The sequence below is a fragment of the Limanda limanda genome, chromosome 6 (assembly GCF_963576545.1).
Source record: "Limanda limanda chromosome 6, fLimLim1.1, whole genome shotgun sequence".
In the NCBI taxonomy this organism is placed as follows: Eukaryota; Metazoa; Chordata; class Actinopteri; order Pleuronectiformes; family Pleuronectidae; genus Limanda; species Limanda limanda.
The window spans coordinates 17,221,503-17,244,218 of NC_083641.1; the positions used below are offsets into that span (position 1 = coordinate 17,221,503).

Genomic DNA, 22,716 nt, shown 5'->3' on the forward strand with positions numbered 1-22,716 from the left:
ATTATTACGACTTTGGAGTCTTCGAAAGATTTTTTCATAAAAAATTCTTAAACAGGTCCTGAAGAGATTAAGAATTAAAAAAAATGTTTTAGAAGTTGTACCTTCATTTCCTTATTCATCATTTATTCCTCATTTATGAATAAAAAAAAGCATTAAAAGCTAAAACCCAAACCTTACTGACAAATCAAAAACATAAAAAGAGGGTAACACCTCATAAAAGAAAATGTGAAATCAATGTAGCCTGAATATTAAACTCCCAATTTTAGGTGTTTCGCTTTTATAGTGAGATTAATACATAACACATCAGCAGATAGTGAAAGCTTTAAAACGTTTATAAAAAATAAAATACTGGGTATAAAAACACTGGAATTACCTTTAAAAATATTTCTGACTTTGCAGATGATGAGACCACCAGTAAAACTGGACGATGGGCAAGCAATACTGAGTAATTATGGTAAATAAGAGACCTTTAACGATTAAGTGCCAGGTTTCTACTTCTATGCTAAGCCTCAACCGCACATCTCTCTGATCCACGTCTACGATCAAATCCCATCAGTGTGTGAATCTGCTGGATCAATATCAGTGTTACAATCCAACAATTACAGTTCTTATACCACTGTACAAGTGAACTCTGCAGAGTGGGTTCTTATTGATTAAAGCAGTGTCTTCTGCCTTATTTCTGCTTCATAATTTAGGACCCATTTGGAGTTTTAATGTAGGAAACTTTATTCATGATAATTAACTGTTAATTCTCAGGGGCATTGCTCATGTTTAATTTTGTTTATATGGGTTAAGCAGGTAGGAGCAGCGTCTTATCTAATGAATGTAAAACATTTGCTTGTCATGAGTTGATGAGCTTCACACAGGAGTGCAGGACTTCAAAGCCGTGTAGTTCTCGAACCTTTTCCGTATGTCTGGAAATTAAAACAAAACACATTGAATGGGTATTCAGTCGGTTGGCATTGAATTGAAACCACAATTTGTGAATTTATGAGCCTGGGGACTAAAGATCAGCACAAACTCAACACATTCAAAACAGAGCTCTTCATAAAAACAATGCTGGCGCCCACTGGCCATTGTAGAGGCACAGAAATCCCTCATCAATTTAAGAACACTACGCCACTATGACAGCAGTGATTTTTACCCCCAGATATATTTAAAAGTAAAAACTGAAATGTCAAATTGAAATATTAAATATGTATTCAAACCCTTGGCTGTGTAACTTTAAGCTTAAGAACCTCCCATCTAACCTGACCATCTTAAAGACGGTTGTAAGAGGATTTTTTGTGATCACATTTGTTGTTTGCATATATTTGTCAGTGTGGTATTTGTAATAGCCTGTCACTGCTCCTTCAGTATTTGCATGTGTGGTGTGTGTAGTGGGGCTGCACCTGGGCGCAGATCGACACAGCGTCGCCAGAGCAATCGCTGCATTTAGCTGCACAGCCGTCTTCTTTGCATCCCCTGCAGCATGGCGTAGCAGCAGCAGCACAATATCAGTGCCCAGCAGATTGCTGGCAGTTCCCTCCAACTGAAGGCAGTTGGCCAAACAGAGGGCTGCGTTTCCTAACACCAACTCATCACAGCTGGAGCCCAGCAGATGACGTAAGATGGACAGCTCTGTGTTGAACATTTAAGGAACATCAAAAAAGGAAGAGAAGGACACCATTACATATATTAACATATATCAACACACACATGCATGTACATGTAGACACAAACACACACTTGATTTCCATTTTGGGTCAAACCTTAAATAATATTCATGGACTAATGAGGGAGCCTGTGCGAGTTATGGAAACATGTCAATAATTTCTCACTTTTATCAGACTTCAGCAGCTCCTCTCGGGCCAAATGACTGCCAGCAGTGCACACTGTCAGGGTCTTAATGGCATACTTGGTGGCATCCTGCCCTGCTCCCTGGGTAAACAAACACAAAAATAACCTGGGCAAATTCTCACTTCACATTCATGTCATGCAATGTATGAAGTGATCATATTCAGAAATATTACCATGAGTAATGTACCTCATCAGAAAAAGGCAAGTTGTGTCTTCATCTCCATACTTTATAAAAGACTGTTTAAGTGTATATGAAGTCAATGTGCCAGGTCATCAGAAAGTATTTTCATTTAAATCAGTAATTTAATGCAGGGGATGTTAGCTCTACATATTTTGCACTTATAGTGTAGTTATAATGTGATATAGTATTCTAATAAAAAATCCTGAGGTCCTTACTCCTGTGTGTGTGTGTGTCACACCAGACTGATGGTGCAGTGAGAGGACAGGCAGAATCATAAGCCAATTTATTCGGATTTATAGAGGCTACTTTGTGTTGGTTTTAATTGAAGTAAGACTTAATCAAGACCTCTCTGCTGCTACTTTACGTCTCCAAATGCATTGTCATTCACACATGTGCATCGCAGAAGCTGAGTTGAAACCTAATATTCGTACACCTCGGCCAAAAAAAATCTACATTCAGCAGGAGAAGACTTTGGAAGGTGCCTCTGGTCTTCATCCGTAATAACCAAAACATCATTAACATAATCCCGCATATAAAATACAAGTGACTTATTCAAGGACGCTGTAGTGTGTTCAGTATGTACCTTTAGCAGCTGACACATGGTCCGAACAACACCCCTCTGGATAACAAGCTGCACAGCCTCAGAGGACTGGGGGAGGACAGTGCTCAGTACACCTGTGGCTCTCTGCAGGACAAAGAGGAATGTTGGCATTATAAATGGAGATAACCACAGATGGAGTAAAGTAGAAGAGGGCAGATGGATGAGAAATTGGTAAAGGCAGAACAAGATTAAGGAACAATAGCTTTGGGACAAAGAAAGCTGAAAGGGAAAAGGACAAACCAGCTCCAACTGGAGACAAAACAAAAGGGAACTGTGGCAGTAAAAAGGCAGAGAATAGAAAAAGAAAGGCATGAAGCTTTATAGAGTGTGCCTGCAGCAACTGCAGTAGTTAGTTTCTTGTATTAATGGTGAGAGAGGTGAAAATCTGTTAGAGTTAAAATAAATTTGTAGTGACCCTTTCAAGGATTATATGGGGCGATAAAAACAAATCATAAATATAAGCATGAGATTTAGAGAGAGGTCACATATTACTGCATGCTTTGGTTTGCGGGCAACTTGTGTAGAATCTCATATTGTTGCACTAATCTAAGTGCGTCATTTTAGAGTAGGAATCATGTGGTTTGAGCAGACGAATAACTATAGAAGGAATGAAATGAGTATACTTAGAGCACAAATTAGTAATTTCCGAGAGTTTTTTTTAAGTGAGGGCACAACTCACTCATTTAAGTGAATGATCGATGAAGAACTCATAGGATATATTATCTTCCACTATAACCAATTCAGCTTTCTGTTGACTAGTAGAACTGCTCTCATCAGCTGTGTTCAGAGCAGCAGGAGGCAGCCCATTTTCACAAAATAGCCTCTGATTAAACCACACCGCATTGCCTCCCCCCAGCACCGAACAGCACAAACAAGGTTAGTGACAACAACAAACCCTGACCATTAAGTACAGGGAGGATGAGCCTCTGGTCTACAGGTGTTATACGGCCCCACTGACAATTCATGAATACAATACAGTTCACAGTCAAGTCAAAAAAAATACTATGTGTCAGCATAGTTACTGCCACTTTTTTATTTTATTGAAGTAAAGGACTTTTGTGCTTGCTTTGCAGGGACCTGGAAAAAGCCACCGTTAAGTGTCGATATTTCTTGAAAACCTTTCTAATACATTGAATAAATACATTTGAATTAAGTTTATCCCTTCCCTGTGGAGTTTGTGTGGGCAACAAGAAGACTTCACAAGACCCCATTTGGGCAATGTTACCCAGGCAACTCTTGCAGCCAATAGCTAAGAAGCTGAAATCTCATCTGTAAGGAGAATTTATCATTTAGAATTAAGAAAACTGTCTCTGAGTGGAGTACTGATGGCACAAGATATTCTGTATTTTACATCCACAGATGTATGTTGTCTTTTCTTGTTATGTGTTATGTTGTGATTGTTGTCATGTCGTAGGCACACTGAGGCAAATTCCAAACAACTGAGTTGTGTTGCAATTAAGTATTAGAACCTGAATCTTGAAAAAAGACTAGATGACACCAAAAATACATTTCCAGTTAATCTGTCTAACCTGCAATGAAACCACAGGCAGAACACACGTACATAAATAGGTTAGGCTGTCTTGCCACAGATGTTGAACCAGCAGTGATTGTCCTGCAAAACAGAATGTTAAAGGAATAGCAGGGTCGTCAGTCCTGAACCAGGAGATTTTGATTTATTACATCAAGTAAGTCTGCATTCTCGCAAGGTCATGTAATGACTGCTGTTTTTTTTACACCAACACATTTCTTCTAAAAGCAGCAGTCTACAGTTCAAGGAGTAGCTAAGTGATCTTTGAGTCACAGTACTTAGCGCTGGTTTACCCTTGTGAGGTGCAATGACGGAGTAGTGAAAGTTCACAATGAGAAGTAAAGCATTTCATGGAGATGAAGGAAAACCCTGTCATGAACTCAGTGATAGTTAATGGCTGTGTGACCTGGCCTTCATAGAGGATATTATTCTCTGCACTGAACGTCAAGCTCCAAGGTCCCAACCAGCTTCTCTGCTTTGAAATGGGATTTTAAAGTGGATTGAAGTACAAATGGAGACGGGTAACACTGTGCATTATCCTGCAAAAACATTTACAACACCTGAATGGGCTGGTGAGTGCACAAAGCTAAAAGTAAGCTAAGCTGAGAAAAGAGCAGGGAACAAATTGTCAAAATACAAAAACGGTGACGACATCAGGTGACATGAGCTGCCAGACAGCCAACAAGTAAGAACTAAAAAAGGAAGAAAGAGACCGATGGGTGGAAGTGTGGTGCTCTGGGGGCCTTGCACAGGCAGTGTGAAACTGCCATAACAGCCATTAGCACAGGCAGCGGCACCAAGAGCTGGAGTTTTAATCAACTGTAATGACACATACGCAGGATCCTCTGAACATTGTGAATTGTTGTTACTTCCTTTTGGGGCACATTGCCAATCAGCTCACGAGCCCTGGAAAAGGCTCGTTGCTCAAGACAAATGTCTTTTTTCTAGTTATCTGAAGAAATTTTGCTTTATAGGATATAAACAAGTTTGGAAACAAACAAACATTTTCAGCAAGCATCAGCGAAGTTATGTTTTGAAACCATCAGACATCGACCAACTTGAAAACCTCACTAATGATGTGAACGTGTTCGGGTTTCTAATTCCTACATGAATGTTTTTTGAACCCATCTCAGGACTAAAGAGTCGAGCTGAAGTAAAGTTCACTCACCGTGATAACTCCCCCGTCACTGTCGCTCAGCAGGCCGACACAGCAGCCACACAGTGAAACAGCATGCTCCTGCAAAACGGCAGGGACAGAGAAGTGACCAAGGCAATTCTCACATACATGTCACCCCTCAATAGGTGACACCACACATCATGGCCGATGCGAAGACTCCATCTGCTTCCCTGGTCCATTGTCTTTTACAGTATATTATAGTCTGATTATTTTTCAGCAGTATAGTGTACTCATAGTACAGCAGTTGTCATGTGTTACCTGTATGACCGGAGAAGGTGTAGTTGAGAGGTTGATGATCAATCCAAGCATGGGGTAAAGGATCTCCTTGTATTCACATGCACTGCACTGCCTCTGCAATGAAACCGATTCTTCAATGAATGAATTGTATACAATGTACAAGACTATTATGTCATCCACTCTTTGTCTTGTAGCACCTGAACTCAAATAAATAATTCAATGATTAACCATGTGTCTTTCTGAACAGAGGCTGTAATAATACTAACAATGGCAACCGGAAAGGCTTCCCAACACTCTGGATCATGAGCAAGCTTGTGATGGATGACGTTGTCCCGAGCCAGAGAGCCAATAACCGACAAAAGTGGTGGAAGGATCTGACGATTGTTCTTGTTGATACTTCTCTATTAAATCAGAAAGAGGTGTGAATATTCGCCTTAAAAACACACACACAAACACACACACTCTGTATACAAATACCTATATATCTTACCAGTATTGATGTAAATGGCACAATGACAGACTCGGTCAACGTATTCCTTAACTGAATGTGAAATCTGTAAGAAAAAATGAACACATTTCTTTGTGTCAGACAGACACACTGTGTTAAGTGTATGTGCATATTCACACTACCAAACAGAGGTAGTATAAACTAGGGGTTGACTGATTAACATTCTATTCTTATGAATATTGGAATAGTTAGTATGGAATCAAAGAGCAACTTTTAGTTATCGGGTTCCTCATGCATATTTATTTCAACGTGAGAACCACGCAAAAAGCAACCAATAAATTCTAGTCAGCCGCCATGTCGGTTAATCCCAGTACAAACACAACATTCTGCACACAATCACAATGAGCGACCTGAAGTGTAGGTTCTTCTCTGCTCAGCGTGAGACAAGCAAACAAATCAACAACTCTGTCAACTGAGTAGGTAAAAGCTTGAAAGCAAACCACATATAAGTGGTGCCTCTTTCCACTGTGAGCAAATAAGTGCCTAGTGCATCTAACAACCCCACACAGTCCCAATTGGTCTTTTTACACAGTAAAACAAACAAAATGTCTGAGTCATCCACATAGCACTTCACGTCAGGTGAAAAAGCATTGATTGTCATGTGTCTGAAATTTCCCACTCATCCACTTCACAGGCAATAAGAGGCAGATGTATTTGCTTTGTTCCTGAACTGTTATTATAGTGTATTATAGTATTATAGTGTATTATAACTGCCTCCACCAGTCAGGTTGCAGTACATATGTTCACAATTTCCCTTTCTGTTCCTGAGTTAAGGTGAAGAGTAATTAACAGAAAAATCCTTTGTGCAGAACCTTATCATTTTGCAATGTTGAAAAAAGTTGACATTTGTCCATTTGGATATAATATTGTCACTTCATAATTTCGTTAGAAATTTGTGTGAAATCTTGTCAAGATTAGCTTGTGAATTATTGTAAAAAAATTGTGTTTTAGTCAGTTCAGCTTTGACTTCAATCGAACATTTCTACCAAATTAAAAGATTTTTTCTGACGGCATAAATGAGATATCACATACATGCGATGGACAGCTTGATAGATAGATAACATGAAAATAGCCATACATACAAAAACATACAAAATATAAGACGTAGAGTGTTGTGAACTTGGTCTCATTAGTATTATGACTTGTCTTCAGAGCATTTTGTAGTAGGACTTAATTTTGATGTGAGTGTTAATCGGGCTATGCTCTGTAACATATTAATGGAAATATGAATGGAATTTTCAAATAGCAACTCATGTGAACATCATAACCGAAATAATGTCTTATTCAGAGTAAAGTAAAGTAAATAGTTGGAATATTGCAGCGGTGTTGTTGTGGAATTTGGACAAGCTGCGAATCAATTTTCACTGAGACATAAATAACCACTAAAGCCTAACATTGACCTGGCTGAGCTTCCACAGTGAAGAGAAGAAAAGAAGGCGGAAAGAGAGTTGAGTAACTCTGTTTGAGCTATACACCATGAAAATTGATCCCCCCCATTTCACAGCTTGACACCTCGACTTATTTCCCGCTGTGTTCGAGAGCCTGGGTCGTCCTTTCATGTCTGTTTTTATGAGGCGCCAGAGAGCAGAGCAGGTTTCCAATGGCCTTTTGCCTTTGAGTGACATTAACACTTGTATAGCACATGTTGATTTATTAAAGAGGCCACATTTCCTGTTTCTCCAGAGACCTCTCGTCTCATGGGTGGATTTAAGAGTGAATTACAAATATTAATATATTGTACAATATGGGAAGATAACAGCCTGTCTTGTGTATCATATTCTGAGCTCTGTAGAGTGTCTGCAATTTATTTTCTTATCCAGAAATAAATAATATTTTTCATGGTGTAAGGAGAGTGTTTTGTTTGTTTGGCTGTTTATCAGTAATACTTGTTTTCTGCTGCAAAGTTCTCCAGAATGTTGACCGCTGCGTTCTCCTGCTGCTGCTTCGGCAGTAAGATACACGCCATGAGGTTCCTCACCAACCTTTAAAGGCAGATTGCGAGCAGAGTGAGATAAGGAACGAGAGATGGAAAAAGAAGAGAAACACAGGAAAAGTGTGAGTCAGCTAAAACAACATGGTCTGATTGAGCATTTTTCACGATTTCTATGGATATTTCTTTTAATGAAGGTGTCCACCTTTGAGATCAATAAGTGTGATAACAGAAAATGAGCAACAATATTACTCATTATTCCTAACTTTTTAAAAATCCAATCTGCTGCAGCTCACATACTATCAGACATAAAGCTAATAGGAAATCCCTTAGGTCATCCAATGTAATTTGTTAAACTTTGTAACATAGCAATAAACATATAAAATGTATGTCCCGGGGATAACCTACAGCCCCTCCGATGATTTCATCAAGGAGGAAAATAATGGGAAATATTAAATATTTAAATACCTACTAGGGATGGGAGGATTCCAAAAAGTTTCAGTAATTAGGGTAATTAGAATGTACAGGAAGCCAACAATCTCTACATGATATATAATTGTGTTCCTACATTGTTCCTGGGTTTGGAAGAGCGGAGAGGCATTTTTATTCCAGCTTTGTTATTGCTGGTTTCAGTTGAATCGTATAACACAAACAGAAATGTCTTACATGTGCATATTCAGGCTGTCAATAGTCAAACGTCTGCCATGTGGCATGTGCGAGTACAAACACAGCAATGCCAGACACTCTTTCTGCACTGCAACATGCTCTGATGTTAACAAGTGAACAGTGGCCTGTTTTGTGACTGGGCACATCATCAAAATCTTCTGGTTTTCATCTGAAAGCGAGGGAAAACAGAGAATGAGTTAAGTGGACACACCACATGAGCATTGCATTGCTGTCCTAAATATATGCTTTGTTGTTCTCGTATATCAACATGCACACATTGTTAATAGCTGTGTAAAGAAATCGTGGCAGTTAAAGTGAATAGAATGTTGGTTACAGCCCCCATGGCTCGTGTGATTTACCAACAAATAAAAGCATGATAGGAGAAAAGGATTTAGTATCACACAGTCAAGCTGTGCAGTGAGGACTCAGTGCCTAAATAGAGGATAATATTTCATTCCTTCCTCTGTTTTCTGCTGAATCAATGAGAGCCAAATGTAGCACAGAAACCAAGTCGGAAAATGTGTAACTGGATGATCTACAAACCATTTTCACGACAAAGAGCCCTCCACAATCTCAGAACAGACACACATAAGTCCCGACTGTGTCCATCCACTGTTTTCTGCAACAGGCAACTGTGGAAAAAAGAAACTTGATCTTTGCCGTTCTTGTTTTCCTCAAACTGACAGAATACAAATCAAACTGAAGCAGTGTATTCTCGCATAATGAAAACAGTACACACAATAATCTACAATAATGTGCCTCAACAACAGTCAGTTGTTTATGGTCAAATCAGACAGCGAGCAGATGCCAAAACATTTCATATAGATATTTGGGGGGGGGGTGGGGGGGGTTATGGGCGTTGAGTCTTCTGGCACTGATGATAGATGGAGTCTGTAACTTGTGTCACCTGTCACATGATAATATATACGTTTCAGCTTGAGGTGTCTGCAATTGACACATCACTGAAACTTGTGTTCTGAAGGTTTATGTTGTTCTGTCTCTGTATGTGAAGTTTTTAAGAATTTATGAACTAGAATAAAACTCAGTATAGCACAGACCACTGCCAAGGCCCTACAGTCCCATTAATGTAGTCAATCCAAACCACCGGTCAGTTCCCTGAATGTGCCAGATTTGTTTTCATCAAGATCCATGACATATTCTCTAGAAAATTGGTAAAAGTGTCAAAAAATGCCTTATCTTGCAATGTTACAGACAAAAATAAAACAAATTCAGAAGATTCTAACACTCGAAGTGGGTTTTTTCTTGGTCCATGTTACATCTTTCCACTCAATTTGTGTGAATCTATTTTCTTTCTTTTTTTGGGCATAATCCTACTGACAAACTCACCAATGGATAGAGGTGAAAACATAACCTCCTTGGTGAAGGTAATTAGTCATCTCAGCAAAATATTTTTATTGTTTAATTTGTCTTTTTTGTAAGTTATGGATGAGTTTGGTTGCAGCAGTGGCAAGGCCTTCTTTGCTACATATGGCTCACAGAGCTTTCAGTTGGTTCATCTTCCTTTTAACAGTATCCTTATTGTGCTTTCATCAAGCTCAGACTGCAATTTCTTTCCACTCTTTTTTTCTTCTTCTTTGCACTCTACTTCCCCCGCATTATGTTCTAACTTGAATAATAACACTGCTAACAATGGGCAGCGAGTATGTGGCAAGTTAATAATAGCCTCACTGAGCTGACATGAGGGAGTCATAATTGGTATCTCGTGCAAAACACTCGCTCTTTCAGGACAAAACACAGAGCCTATGCTCATTTTGGCACTCATCTCAATCTCCAGTGTGATCATCGTTTTCCTCTCTGGGCGATCACACAAACAAGCAGACCGAGAGAGGGCAGAGAATGATCGCTTTAGTTTAGGCCGTCATTGTCTCTGTATGCCCCCGTCTCTGGGTCCATCTGTCAGAGCTCCTCTGTGGGCCGACTTCTACCTCTCCCTCTGGTCTCCTTACCTCCTCACGAAGTCATTGCTGCCGATGATACTGAAGCCATTGTTCAGTCTGAAAAGGGTCTGGCCGGTACCTGTTAGAGGAGAACAGGAGATAGTGTAAGAGGACAGGAAACAATATATCATCAGCGGGTAGCCTAGAGGTTTGAGGGAAACACAACAGCCCTCTCTATTAGTTTAGCTTGCCTTGTTTACAGTCAAAGGTAGGAGAGAAGAGAATCAATGAAATATGCTTAGAGACTCAGGTACAGGTGTTTTCAGCTGGAGAAAGTAGAGCAGAGCAGCTAGGTCGTACTTTCAGGGGTGAAAGTTTTGTAATGACATCCCTGCTGAGAACCTTTCAGTTGTGGGTTATGTAAGTTATGACTTTTTCAGTTGACTGGCACCGTGAGACAGGAATTTTATCATGGGTTAACTCGTATTCATCCAAGTGAAGAAAAAGAGCAACCAGAAAAGATTTGTTTTCCATTCTGTAGAGGACAGCAAATGCAACAAATACAAAAAGGACAAGTCAAAACAAATATAGAGACCATGTCCAGTTCAGTCCATTACTTCCTAAACTATGTGATCTGCAGTTATATATGGTTTTCATCGGCGCGGGAACGTGATGTAACATGTCAGAGCAACCTATCCATAACTTCTTCCCTAGCTGATGTATAGCTACATAAATTCTGCTGAGAGCGCCATTCACCTTGATAAATTGTTACGTTGAGCTGTTTTTAGAAAAAGCTGCAATTTCTGCCTCATGGCAGTAGCTAAGAATGAGTTATATTAGCCGTGTGAAGTTTCAAAGTCGTTTGTTGGGTCAAAAACATTCACAAAAATATCAGCAGCTGCCAGAGGTGGGGAGAACTGCTGCTTGTCTACTATGGCCTCTTTTCATTCAGTAGAGGACTTGGTCAACAAATATCAGTTAGTTTTCAACCGGATGCCTCTTCTATCAGACGGGCGCTTGAGGTGAAAATGCGTCATGTCTTACAAAATGTTTCACTTTGACTGCACAAGAGCTGTGTGAAAAGTAACCTTGAGCAACAAGCACCGTGCCAGAACCAAGGTAAAGCAAATACACATGGTTTGTCCTTTGAAACCATTTCATCCATTGTTATTTGTTGTACTACTTCCATCAACAGTTGTAGTGTGTCCTCATTCGCTCTTATGTGTTCTTTATACTTTCATAATACAAGGCAATCTGCCCTGATCCTGAACCAGCTGTGGTAATAAGTATAAAGGGCTATGAATGTGTGTTATGTGACTTGTTATGTTTTCTAATTTCACCTGCTGTAAAAGCCAGGTAGATCCAACTAAGCAGTGTGGGAGCACTTTGGTTATTTTGCTGACTTTAAATGTGAGAACTCAAAAATCGAACCGAATTATGGTTTGGGAGAATTGGTACACCCATAGTGTGCATCAATAATTTAGAGGGATCGGGGGCAGACCGTCATAAATCTACAAAGTGAATAGATAAATACCACCATTAGCCCTCCTACTTCAAATCCGACAGGAGTGAGTGCAGGTATGCTTCTAAAGTTTTGGAGTAGACACCTGCCATCACAGATGTTTCATTAAATTGCACCCGCGATGGCTTCAGAAGGCTTAATAGTGTTTGCTTTCATCCCATAATAAGCCTCCACTCTACTCCCCCCCCCCCCCCCTTAACTCCAAATGCAATACTTTTGCAGCTCTGTGCCTAAGAGCTCGTAAGGTATAATGATATCAGTCATTTTATTTTTAAATATTCATGATTCATAACAATGTTACGTGTCAGCGCTGGCTCAGAAACAGTCCACTCATCAGTTCAGTAACAACATTACATCAGCAATCATAGGCCGTGGAAACATGTAAGTCTTCTAATTGAGATGATCAGAGATGGATCACAGAGCAAATCATGTCAACTATAGAAATGTCACTCGCCAAGATTACTTCTATGCAAATGATGTTTCACAGTGCTACATGTTACAAGAGTGTATACACCTATTTTTATATAGTGGCAGTACTGAGGTTTTGCTTTTTTATTGTGGTTTCATGGTTTTGTTTACAAGGCAGCAAATGGTGCACGATTGTCATTGAATGATAAATAGCAGCAAATGAATTAGTCCCCTGGCCTTATGCCCCGATGTTTGCAGAGAGTCCCTAAGATCCGTTCATCTCTTCAACTCCTTCAAGTGCTCTTAACCTCGCTTGTTGATCGTTTGCACTCATTTCAGGCTCAAAGAAATCGTGTATTTGTAGACTAGTGGAGCAGGTTATTGAGGAAAGAGTGGCACAAAGAGATTAGAGGAGAAAGGTAATTGTGCGAGGCTTCTCCCAGAGGATCACTCACAGTCAGTAACTGCACGCAACAGAATCTCCAATCCTCCGCAGTAGGAGAGGGGAGTCTGGTCGGGCCTTGACAGATTCTCCAGCAACTGAGGCACGGTTGTCCCCTTCCCCTCTCCCTTGTCAAACTCTAGCTTTGCATTCATTTCCCGAGTCTCTCTCTTCTCTTCCAAATCTACCTGGCTCAGGTATTCTGCAAGGAGAAAAGAAAAGAGATAAAAAGAAGGACGAAGAAAAGAGGCAGACTGATCTGACAGAAATGTATTCCATGGCAGTAACTGTAGTTGCACTGTGACAAAGAAAAGTGAACTGAAAAAGTAAACTGAGCCGCCACCCTGAGACGACCTTCCCTGCCGTCTTGAGCTGTAAACATGTGCTCAGGTGGTAAGTGTGTATTCTGTATTAAAAGTAGGTATGTATTACAAATATAATGCTACACCACCTACAATAACAGCTTTCATATGACAATAGACTGAAAAAAAAACGCTGTAAATAACTGAAGGATGGATTGTTTCTTTTAATCCTTAAAAAAAATTAAGGGCAAAATATAATTACATTGGGGAGAAAATACAATGTATTTTTTTGACAAGGTTGTCATGAAAGCATGTCATGCCATTAAATGGGCTGCAGTCAGCGAGGCAGCATCACTGACAACAAACAAGAGAGAGCCTCTCTATAATTTAAGCGGATTTGAGTGACATGTATGGCACCAAAACTTAAACTGTGGTTTTATACATAGCCAAATCCTCATGAGGACAAAAGTTTCCCAACCTCACCCCTATTTTCACTTACCGTTTACCATATTCTCCATTCCAGGTTCAATTTCCACTATCTTTTCAAAGCAGTGTCTTGACTGAAAAAGAGACAAAATTTGATTCGTCAGTGGCTATGATGTGCTTCACTGGTCTCTCCTCGGCCAATGAAAATCAATAGGATCCTTGCCGCTCCACAAGTTTGCAGAATCTCAGCACAACACTGTGGTATACTTAAAACTATGACTCACATTGCAACTGAATATTATTGATTTCTACCAGATATAATACTGTAAATATATGACCCTTTTCAAATGAAGGGGTCATACCTTTAAAATAATATTTTGCTTCCATGCTACGTGCTTACATTTCTTCAGGATTCGTATTACTTTTGTTCCCTATTCCAGCCATACAACTCTCATGATGTAGTTATGACTGTGAGACGCCAAGTGTAGAGAGCAGTGTGCTTAAAAACAGGTGTGATGAGATATAATGAGCGATAATTATACTCACTTCATTATAATTCTTCAGTTCCAGATATGCTCTGCCCATGTGCACAAAAGCCTTAATGCACCTCCCGTTACACTGGTAGAGAGAGAGAGTGATCATAGGGGGTATTAGTCAAAGCACTTCATCAGCACCACATCTGCATATGGTGATTTAACATTTTTGCATTGATAACACCAGGACAGTGAGGAAGAAATATTCTGAATTTCAAAGCTTGGTGATGGTGGAGTTATTACAGAACATCTTTGGAAAAGTTCCTTCATGGAACTAGTCATTACCCAAAGCTAGTTTTTGTCAATGCAATCCTACAACTCTATGACTCAAAACCACCATTAATTTTCATCCACTTGAATGTTCAATTCACATCACAATGTTCCAGACAGAACAGTTTTGCACCACTCTTGACCCACATCCTGAGTGCAGCACAGGACCAAGCATCGCCCACCATTCACACATCCAACCCATTCTCTTACCACCCACGTCCCCTGAGGTCCCAGACCCTCAAAGAACAGTGCCTCAGAAGCCACTTTGACAAATGAGGCAGCAGAGGACTGACCCAAGTTCCTGGCACAGGCCTTACCTTCAGAGCCCATTCACAGTCACTGATAGCCTCCTTGTACTTCCCCAGCTTGATGTAGGCCTAGGTGGATGTAGACATAGGACAGTAATTGAGCATCAAAAGCAGACAAAAAAATAGAATGACACCCTGTAGAGAACATACCTTGATCGAAAAGGTCCCATTTCATAAAGATCCTTGAGTTATTCTTATGGAAATCATTTAAAATGTTTTTAAACATTCTATCTCGCAATGTTAAAGAGAGGGTCAGGGGAGTGCCTGGATACGACCCCTGATAAGGAGCCTCACCGAAATTGAATAGGATCTTTCATGACCCGCATCACATCCCTTCACTATGTTTTGTGGTAATTGGTGGTAAAAGTTTTTGTTGCTTACAAAGAAAGAAACCAGCGAACAAATGGATTAGGTTGAAAACAAATCCCCCTTGATGGGGGTAATAATTCTGGCCTCACTGTAGCATTATTAGCAGAATTTAAAGATGTTTGTTAACACATTGATTTTATGGTTTAATTAATTGCATGTGGCCATAATAATATCGAAATTAAAAATCCAGAGATAGTAGCGCTCAAAATACCCTCAAAATGCTGTTAGAGGCAAATCTTCATTATGTCGTGATGAATCATATATAAAATGAAAACATAGAAACATTGACGTTACTTGTGCTCGGTTGGTGTACAGCTGCTGCATGTCCCGTAGCTCAGCCACACCATCACTGTAATACTTCACAGCACTTTCGTAGTCTTTTTGGGCATAGGCTTCATTCCCCTTGTCTTTAAGTGCTGCCGGGATTCAAACAGTACAGCAATTGAAATGACGTGTTGTCAGCCCAACAGAGCACAAATTACAACACGCTATTCACATCAAACAGCATCTTTAAAGAACAGGGAATCCCTCACCAGTTGCCTTTTTCTCTTCAGCAATTCGCTTCACTCTCCTGTCTTCGGCATCTCCCTCCATGAGCTTCATGAAACTCCCTGGTCAATTAAAAAAGTGTGAAGCATAAGTGCAACATAAGTAAATGAGGGAATTGTAAGGGCATGTCTCATCAGGCAATATTACGCATTGCAGATGGACTGAAAGTTTCCCCTTGGCAGATTTCCCTCACACGTTTTAAATGAGTAAAATGCAAACATCAACTTACCCAACTGAGGCTACAAAAGCAGTTTTTGAATTATGTTTTGAAAGTCATCCCCACAGGGAACCTTCTGTGTGTTATTGCTAGACTATTCTCCCAAAAGACGGATATTTAATAGATATCAATTGGAGGTAATTTGGAAAAACAATTTTGCTGTCTCCTCAGTCTCAAGCATATAATTACTTTTTCTTTGAGAATTAAAAGTTTGATGTGTTGTTGGTGGTGTTTTCATATACTTCCGTCGGGGTGAAAGGTTTAATGCAATTTCATTTGCATATATTGATGAGTGTAACTTCAGGGAGAATTGAAAAGTGTTGCTTTTGATGAAAGGATATTTTAATACAGAATACCCCATTCAAGGAGCTGAGTCGATTAGGACGTGCGTACAATGAGATTTTATGAAAAAAGTTGAATTCCAACTTTTAAGATTACCATAGCAACTTCTCAGTGTTTAAATGTACTCTACAACAATGTAGAGGCAGTTCCTATTTCCATGGCCTTTGCCACATGGTCCAGTGTTTGAGTGTTTTAATCTCCAGAGGCTCAAAGCCAACAAACACCAGGCATTACCCAAATTACCAGTTTCCCGGAGGGAAGGAGACAAAGCTCTTACAGCACCAACAACAGCCAATAATTCATCCTCTATTTTGCATTGTGCTTCTGGTTAGGAGATGCGAGTGGACCTGAAGAGGAGACTTGTCTCTCCAGAGTAGTTGGCAGAGACATTGCTCTACCAGTCTTGGTAGTTTTATCCAGAAGCACAAAGTATCAGGTTGATGAGGTGCATTTCAAAGGATGGCGTACCATGCCACCTTAAACCCCATCACAACAAGCTACCTAGGCCCATCAACACCATTTTCTGCTTAAAATTAGTTTTGGAACTCAAGAAACTTCACAAAGCCACAGTGAAGATAGCCACCAACTACCTCAGCCACTAATGGTTGTGGTTGAGGAGAACCTGCCGGTAATTTAGTCTTAGCCCAACTCCTGTGAGAGTGGGGCAGCAAATGTCCATGAACCTGAGGTAACTCCTGATGCAATGCTCTAACCATCCCGCCACCATCAAGAGGTGCGACTTGCAACTTCACATCTTGAGCTTTTGCAGGTTCTGCTAGCATAGCATCATGAATTTTATTTTACCTATGACATTGTGTTCTGAGCAACAAATATTATACGTCTCCTACAAGCATAGTTAAAAGGTCTCTAGACAAATAAATCAAGAAAAACAAATCAATCATGACCCATCATTTATATCCTCTATAAAGCAGGAAACTCCTCACAGTGGCATTTGGCTGGTTTCATAAGGGAGTGAAGAATTAACCTTAAGCTCTTCACAACCCTCTGCCAAATAAACTAACAAAAATAGCACAAAATGAGGTGTCAGCTGAACTGGTCTGAGCAGGACAGCAGCTGAGGACGTGGTCAGGCCACTTTAATGCCACGGACACACTTTACACTGCATCTCTTTCCCTACAATAGCACATGGTGAGTCACCAGCCTGTCAACTAAGCACAGTTGATTAAAAAACCTTAGTGTCACATCTGCAGTAAACTTGTGTGCGGCTAAATAAAAAGGGCTCAAATGTTATGAGAAACTACAGCCCTGAAGTAATGCTCTGTAGTGGAGGAATTGGAGGCTAAAAATAAACCCCTCCACCTTATTGTTCAGAAAGACTGTTTGACAATCAAGGCCATTGATATACCCACTTGCTGCTGGAACCAAAAGTGAAACGGACTGCATTTTTTACAGTTGCCTAGAATAGTGTAGTGAAGCACATCATTCAGCGAAAACGCATCTTTTATACAGCAACATTTAAATATATATTTTGAAGGTTAAGTTAAGCTCTTTGCCGTATTCTGTTAATCAAAGAAGCTTAACGTGATCAATAACAACACATTCAATTCATCACAAGGGACAAAAACATTGACTTGTTTTTATTGTGGCTCACCTGGACTTTCATTCTGCAGACCCTGTAAAAACAGGGAAAAGCACATTGTTAAGAAGAAAAGCCCCTCCCTAGTCACCTTGTCATTTCTACAGGAAACAAAGGGGCAAAGTAAACAACACCACTGGTTGTAAAATTGTGCTCTACCAAGGAAGGCTGGAGGGGTGGGTTTGTGTTGATTTTGGTCTTGTTGACTTTTGTCCTGCAGGGTTCATCCAAGGCAGCAATGTAGCAATCAGCTTCCTCCATCGCCTTTTGCTGGACTTTAGCATCAGAAGATGTAAGTTCCTTCACCAGCTCACCTGGGAAGAAGTTGTGCTTTATTCCACTATTTACAAACTTCAATTCAACATCTGTTCATTTCATTCAGCCAAAATTGTGTATTAACTTTTTCTATATCGAGCTAAGATTAAAACTATTGTTTCATCTGTCCATTTTTCTTGATTAATCAGTTTATCTTTAAATCTAGAAGACATAGCAAAAGAAAATCCCCTTCATAATTCACCACATTGCTAAATAAAGTCTTTAAATGTTTGACGGACAGTGTAAACCCCAAAATAATGCCTTAATCATCTTGTATGATCACAAAAATAATCCAATCTTAAAATGTTAGTAGCTGCAATCAACAAAGGTTTGTACATCTTGCTTGACAAATGCAATTGATCGACAATCCAAATAGTCACTGATGGATTATGTGGGTCAAATAATGCCCAATCCTATATATTTCATATTGATTAAATGTTATATATTTATAATATTCAATCTACCCCATACACATATTAAATTTCCCACAATTTCATTAAAGAGGACATCATTCAAAACAAAATAGTACTTAATATTATAATAATAATAACTTAATAACATTAATAATATCTGTCTCTTTATTCTTTATTCGCTATAGATTGAAATAACACCTGATTGTGAAGTTTATGATATCTCTTACGCTAACTTTTTACTAAGTAAATCTATATGGTACATTGAACCTTCTTCCTGTTTAACCACAGCTAACAAGCTGAGAAATAACTCACAATTACTTTACTCACTTATTTTGTCAACATTCTTCAGAAACCTCTCGGCGTCCTCAACTTTCTCCATCTTGTTTTCGTTCTTCCAATCCTGTTATTGTTATTAAATAAGATAATTAGTTCATCGTCGTGTTAGCCAGCGCTGAATTTAGCCTCACAAGTTTGCGGCGTGCAGTCACCATGGTGACGCGATGCCTTCACGGCCCGCTCGTAAATCTATTAAAGAAAATCTGAAACCGCGCAGAGTTGTCTCTCTGCGACTGTATTTCGAAGAAGATGATCACGAAATATTTTTTGAGCTTGAAGGAATCGAACTGTTGTTTCAAACAAAGATAATCAGAATAAATCTTTTAAAATGTTGTCATACGTGAGTTTTGATTTATCCGTTAAAGCCATCAAAGGCAGCAGTGCTCACCCTGGATTAAGGTGGTAATTCTAAAACACCTCAAGTGTCAAATAAATGTTTTTATGAATGAATATAAATCATTTACAGGCTGTAATTTCTTTATTAGACTGTTTTAGTAGATGATTAGTAGATGTTTTTAGGGGGTTCATATTTATTCACTTGCTTTCTGTGTATCCTTACTGCACTTCCACGTATGTACAGAAAGACCAAATCTCCTGCACACTTCAGTGAATCTGCTATTTAGTGTTTCTCCTGTTATAAGAGACTCCAACAGTTTGAACTCCCTTCTCACTTGTGTCTCAGTTATGGCTCAACACTGCCTCTCTGTGGTAAATGACACAAAAGACACACAGCCGAGCTCAAACAAATCACTGATTCTCATTCACACAGTGGATGAAGATTCACAGTTGTAATAACAGGAAGGAGTAAGAGGTGACTTTTCTACATTAAAGAAACACATATATAAGGTGAGTGTAATGAAAACAGGAAGAATTTCTACATTTGAATATTAAATAACAGATAAAACGATTTATTTGTTCATAATGCACCTTTAATGGGTTAAGTCATTATATCAAAAGAACAGAGAACAGGTTAATTTGATACATTTGGGTTTTTTATCATTTTAAACAGTTTTGGAAAGTTGACACATGCACAACAAGTAGATCATAATTGCATATTTAGTAACCAGTGCAACTTTGCGAACACCATAACTTCTGGGTCTGTTGAGAATACAACGTGATGACACAAGGTGTTCTTGAATGTGAAGTGGTGTTTTCACACAAATTGCCGTCTGTCAACATACACAACTAGTGGCGTTGTTGTGGAGGCATGAGCTGAGACACAAGCCCACGTTGAGCTGCAGTACAGCTGCAGCAGGGTCTGGTCTTCCAACCAAATTTGAAAAAGCTTCCACGGTGTGACACGCAGGCGTCCCAAATATGGCTGTCAGCTGTTAGTGCCTATCTGAGGTTTTTGCTGCTGGGCCTTTGAGGACATGCAGGGCAAATTCTTTACATTTATGAACATGTTGGCACAACAGCATGTGAAAAGCAAAAGGTTTGGCTCTATTGCTGTATCTTAGCAATATGTTGGCGAATTGACAGGTCAGGTAAGTAATGTAGGCAATATATTTTTCTGTATGTGAATATTCATGCATGCTGCATAATTACAATTGACCTTTTTAACATTATTTTCTTTGAAATCAGAAACTCATTTGTGTTGTATCCTACATCCTACATAACTGCTATTCTATGTATGGATCCAACTCTCTGAGGCAGTAGGCTATTATTTATTATTACTGCTGTTTCGTTCACTTTGCCAGACTGAGCCCCATTGACTGTCCCCAAGAGGAATGGGGGCATTGACCTCATTCCAGAGCCCCAGCTACATTCCAGTCAACAACCACCACAGACAATAAAACTGTTTCTTCTCCCATTCACACAAAGCTCATAAAGATGAAAGCCAGTCCATGGAAACACCGGTTTCCTCACTTGCTGTTCTAAGTTATTTTGAGTCTCTATCAAGTGAACGATTACTGTGCTTACATGTCTCTCTTTCCACGGTGGCAGGTTTTTGAAAAATGTAATAATTTAAATAGCAGTCAGGGGAACTCAATCGTGAAGAGGATTGCAGCCAATGCTGAGGACTGTGATGAGCACTCAAACATTAAAGCATCAGAGTAAAGACCACATCTAGATGTGACCAGAAATAGATAATTGCTTTAAAAGGGAGTCTCCTGATGCTGTTAATGCATTGTGTCAGAATAATTACTAGACTTCATTGTGCATGACAGTTGTTAATAAAGCCTACTACAGTGCAGAACGTGTTGATTGAAGGGAGGACTGGAAGCTTCAATTTATTTCGGTCCAATGGCTCACAGATGGGATTTTTTCTGTGTCCAGAATCTGAGTGCTGTGGATGCCACAGTGCCATGCCTCAGAGGATGACATACACTTGCAGCACAATGCTGTCATTGATTAAACGCTCTCTCTCTTTATCTGCCTTTGCACGATAAATCGGCCCATGGCTCCAGTCTTTCTTCTGAGGTTATCTCAGATGTTCAACTCGCAACTTCAGAAGTTGAAGTAGTTTGGAGTTAGACTGTGTTGTTTTTAAAACTTTTAATGCCACTCTGGTAAACATGACTGTTTAACAGAAATATACTGGACGGTGTCTTTTCAACATACTTTATCATCCCATGTGGTTTTATCCCAGGTGGAAGGTTATAATACATATGCAGATAATATACATTTTGGAATCAGAATTTGACTACGGAAAAATAACTAGGGCTGCAGCTATCGATTCATAATTTGTTTTGCCTTGTTGAAGTAATAAGTAAAGATTCAGTAGAGGTTAAAAGGGGCGTTTTCCACCATTTCTATTGGTTAAATTGAACTTAAAATCAAATAAATAAAAAATATATACCTAAACTGACTTGAATTGTATATAACAAAAATCCTGAATAAATCCCAAAACAAAGAGTTGTGATTTAGAACTAAATAAAAATGCATTCACCTTAACATCTAGGTGAATGCAAATAGAAACCAGAATTAAAGAACAATATGGTAGTGAACTTGGTCTTGGCCTGTAGGTTTCCCCTTGCTCTTTTCCAATCATGAGGATGCATGCAACATAGTCACTATGATGCCTGCAGCTTTGGGAGAAAGTGGATGCTCAATTCCATTTCACGCTGTGGCCTCCGTTTTGAGGTTGGTTCAGATGAACACTCTGGCTTTGATTACAACTTGGATTTCTGATTTACCTGCGCTACAACTAAGTTTTCCATTGGCATGAAGCAGTCGCACCAGGTGCACAGTCGCTCATCTGTGCTCTGTTGTGGAGAGTCCTGTGAATCTCGTTTGTTTGGCAGTGAGAAAATCATCTCCTCGATTGAGAGATGTAAGAAGTTAATTGGCACTGATTGCGGCATTGTGTAGCCATCGATGGAAGATATTAGATATGGATACAATTATTTAAAATTCAACATCGAGAGAAAAATCAGTAAGACGCTAAACTAACATGGATACAAAATGAGACGAGTCAAAAAAAATGAATTTATTCGAAAAGAAAAAAAGGACGAATCCAGTTATAATACAAGACAATACACTATTGGATGATTGTCACAAATTCAAATATTAGTCCTATTTTGTTTCGACATACTCAAATAAATGAATGAACCAATTAACATTGAAATCTGCTTTGCTGTAGCAACCAGAATGCATGTTGAAGATGAAATGATGATCCAAGAGCATGAAAAGGATCATCATAAGAGGCTCTATGTTTTGAATGAATGGTGCCTACGTGTAGAGAGTAATAGAAAAATGCAAAGTCATCTCTAGATCACAAACATGTGATATCCTGGGAAAACAATGTACAGGTCTCGATATGTTCAGTTATTGTCTAGTACATTCCCAATGTGAAGAG

General features: G+C 39.4%; 1 protein-coding gene across 1 annotated transcript; it reads right to left on the reverse strand.

Moving 5' to 3' along the window:
- Window positions 1-841: 841 nt before the first annotated feature.
- Window positions 842-18,957, reverse strand: ttc12 (tetratricopeptide repeat domain 12). The gene is made up of 20 exons (XM_061073782.1): window positions 18,906-18,957; window positions 17,988-18,164; window positions 15,679-15,756; window positions 15,440-15,561; window positions 14,786-14,845; window positions 14,212-14,283; window positions 13,739-13,799; window positions 12,951-13,139; window positions 10,635-10,704; window positions 9,211-9,299; window positions 8,668-8,836; window positions 7,958-8,053; window positions 6,054-6,117; window positions 5,830-5,964; window positions 5,585-5,677; window positions 5,318-5,386; window positions 2,604-2,705; window positions 1,821-1,920; window positions 1,392-1,620; window positions 842-914 (listed from the first exon to the last, which is right to left on the reverse strand). Exons 1-20 carry the CDS (start codon window positions 18,955-18,957, stop codon window positions 842-844), a joined length of 2,100 nt encoding a protein of 699 aa, XP_060929765.1.
- Window positions 18,958-22,716: the final 3,759 nt, after the last annotated feature.

Coding starts and splice junctions, on each gene's coding strand:
- ttc12 (XM_061073782.1), bottom strand. CDS start 18,957: ATGGAGAAAGTTGAGGACGCCGAGAGGTTTCTGAAGAATGTTGACAAA. Junction 9,300..10,634: donor AGCAATGACTTCGTGAGGAG/GTAAGGAGACCA, acceptor TTTTTTCCACAG/TTGCCTGTTGCAGAAAACAG. Junction 6,118..7,957: donor AACTTTGCAGCAGAAAACAA/GTATTACTGATA, acceptor TTTTTCTTACAG/ATTTCACATTCAGTTAAGGA.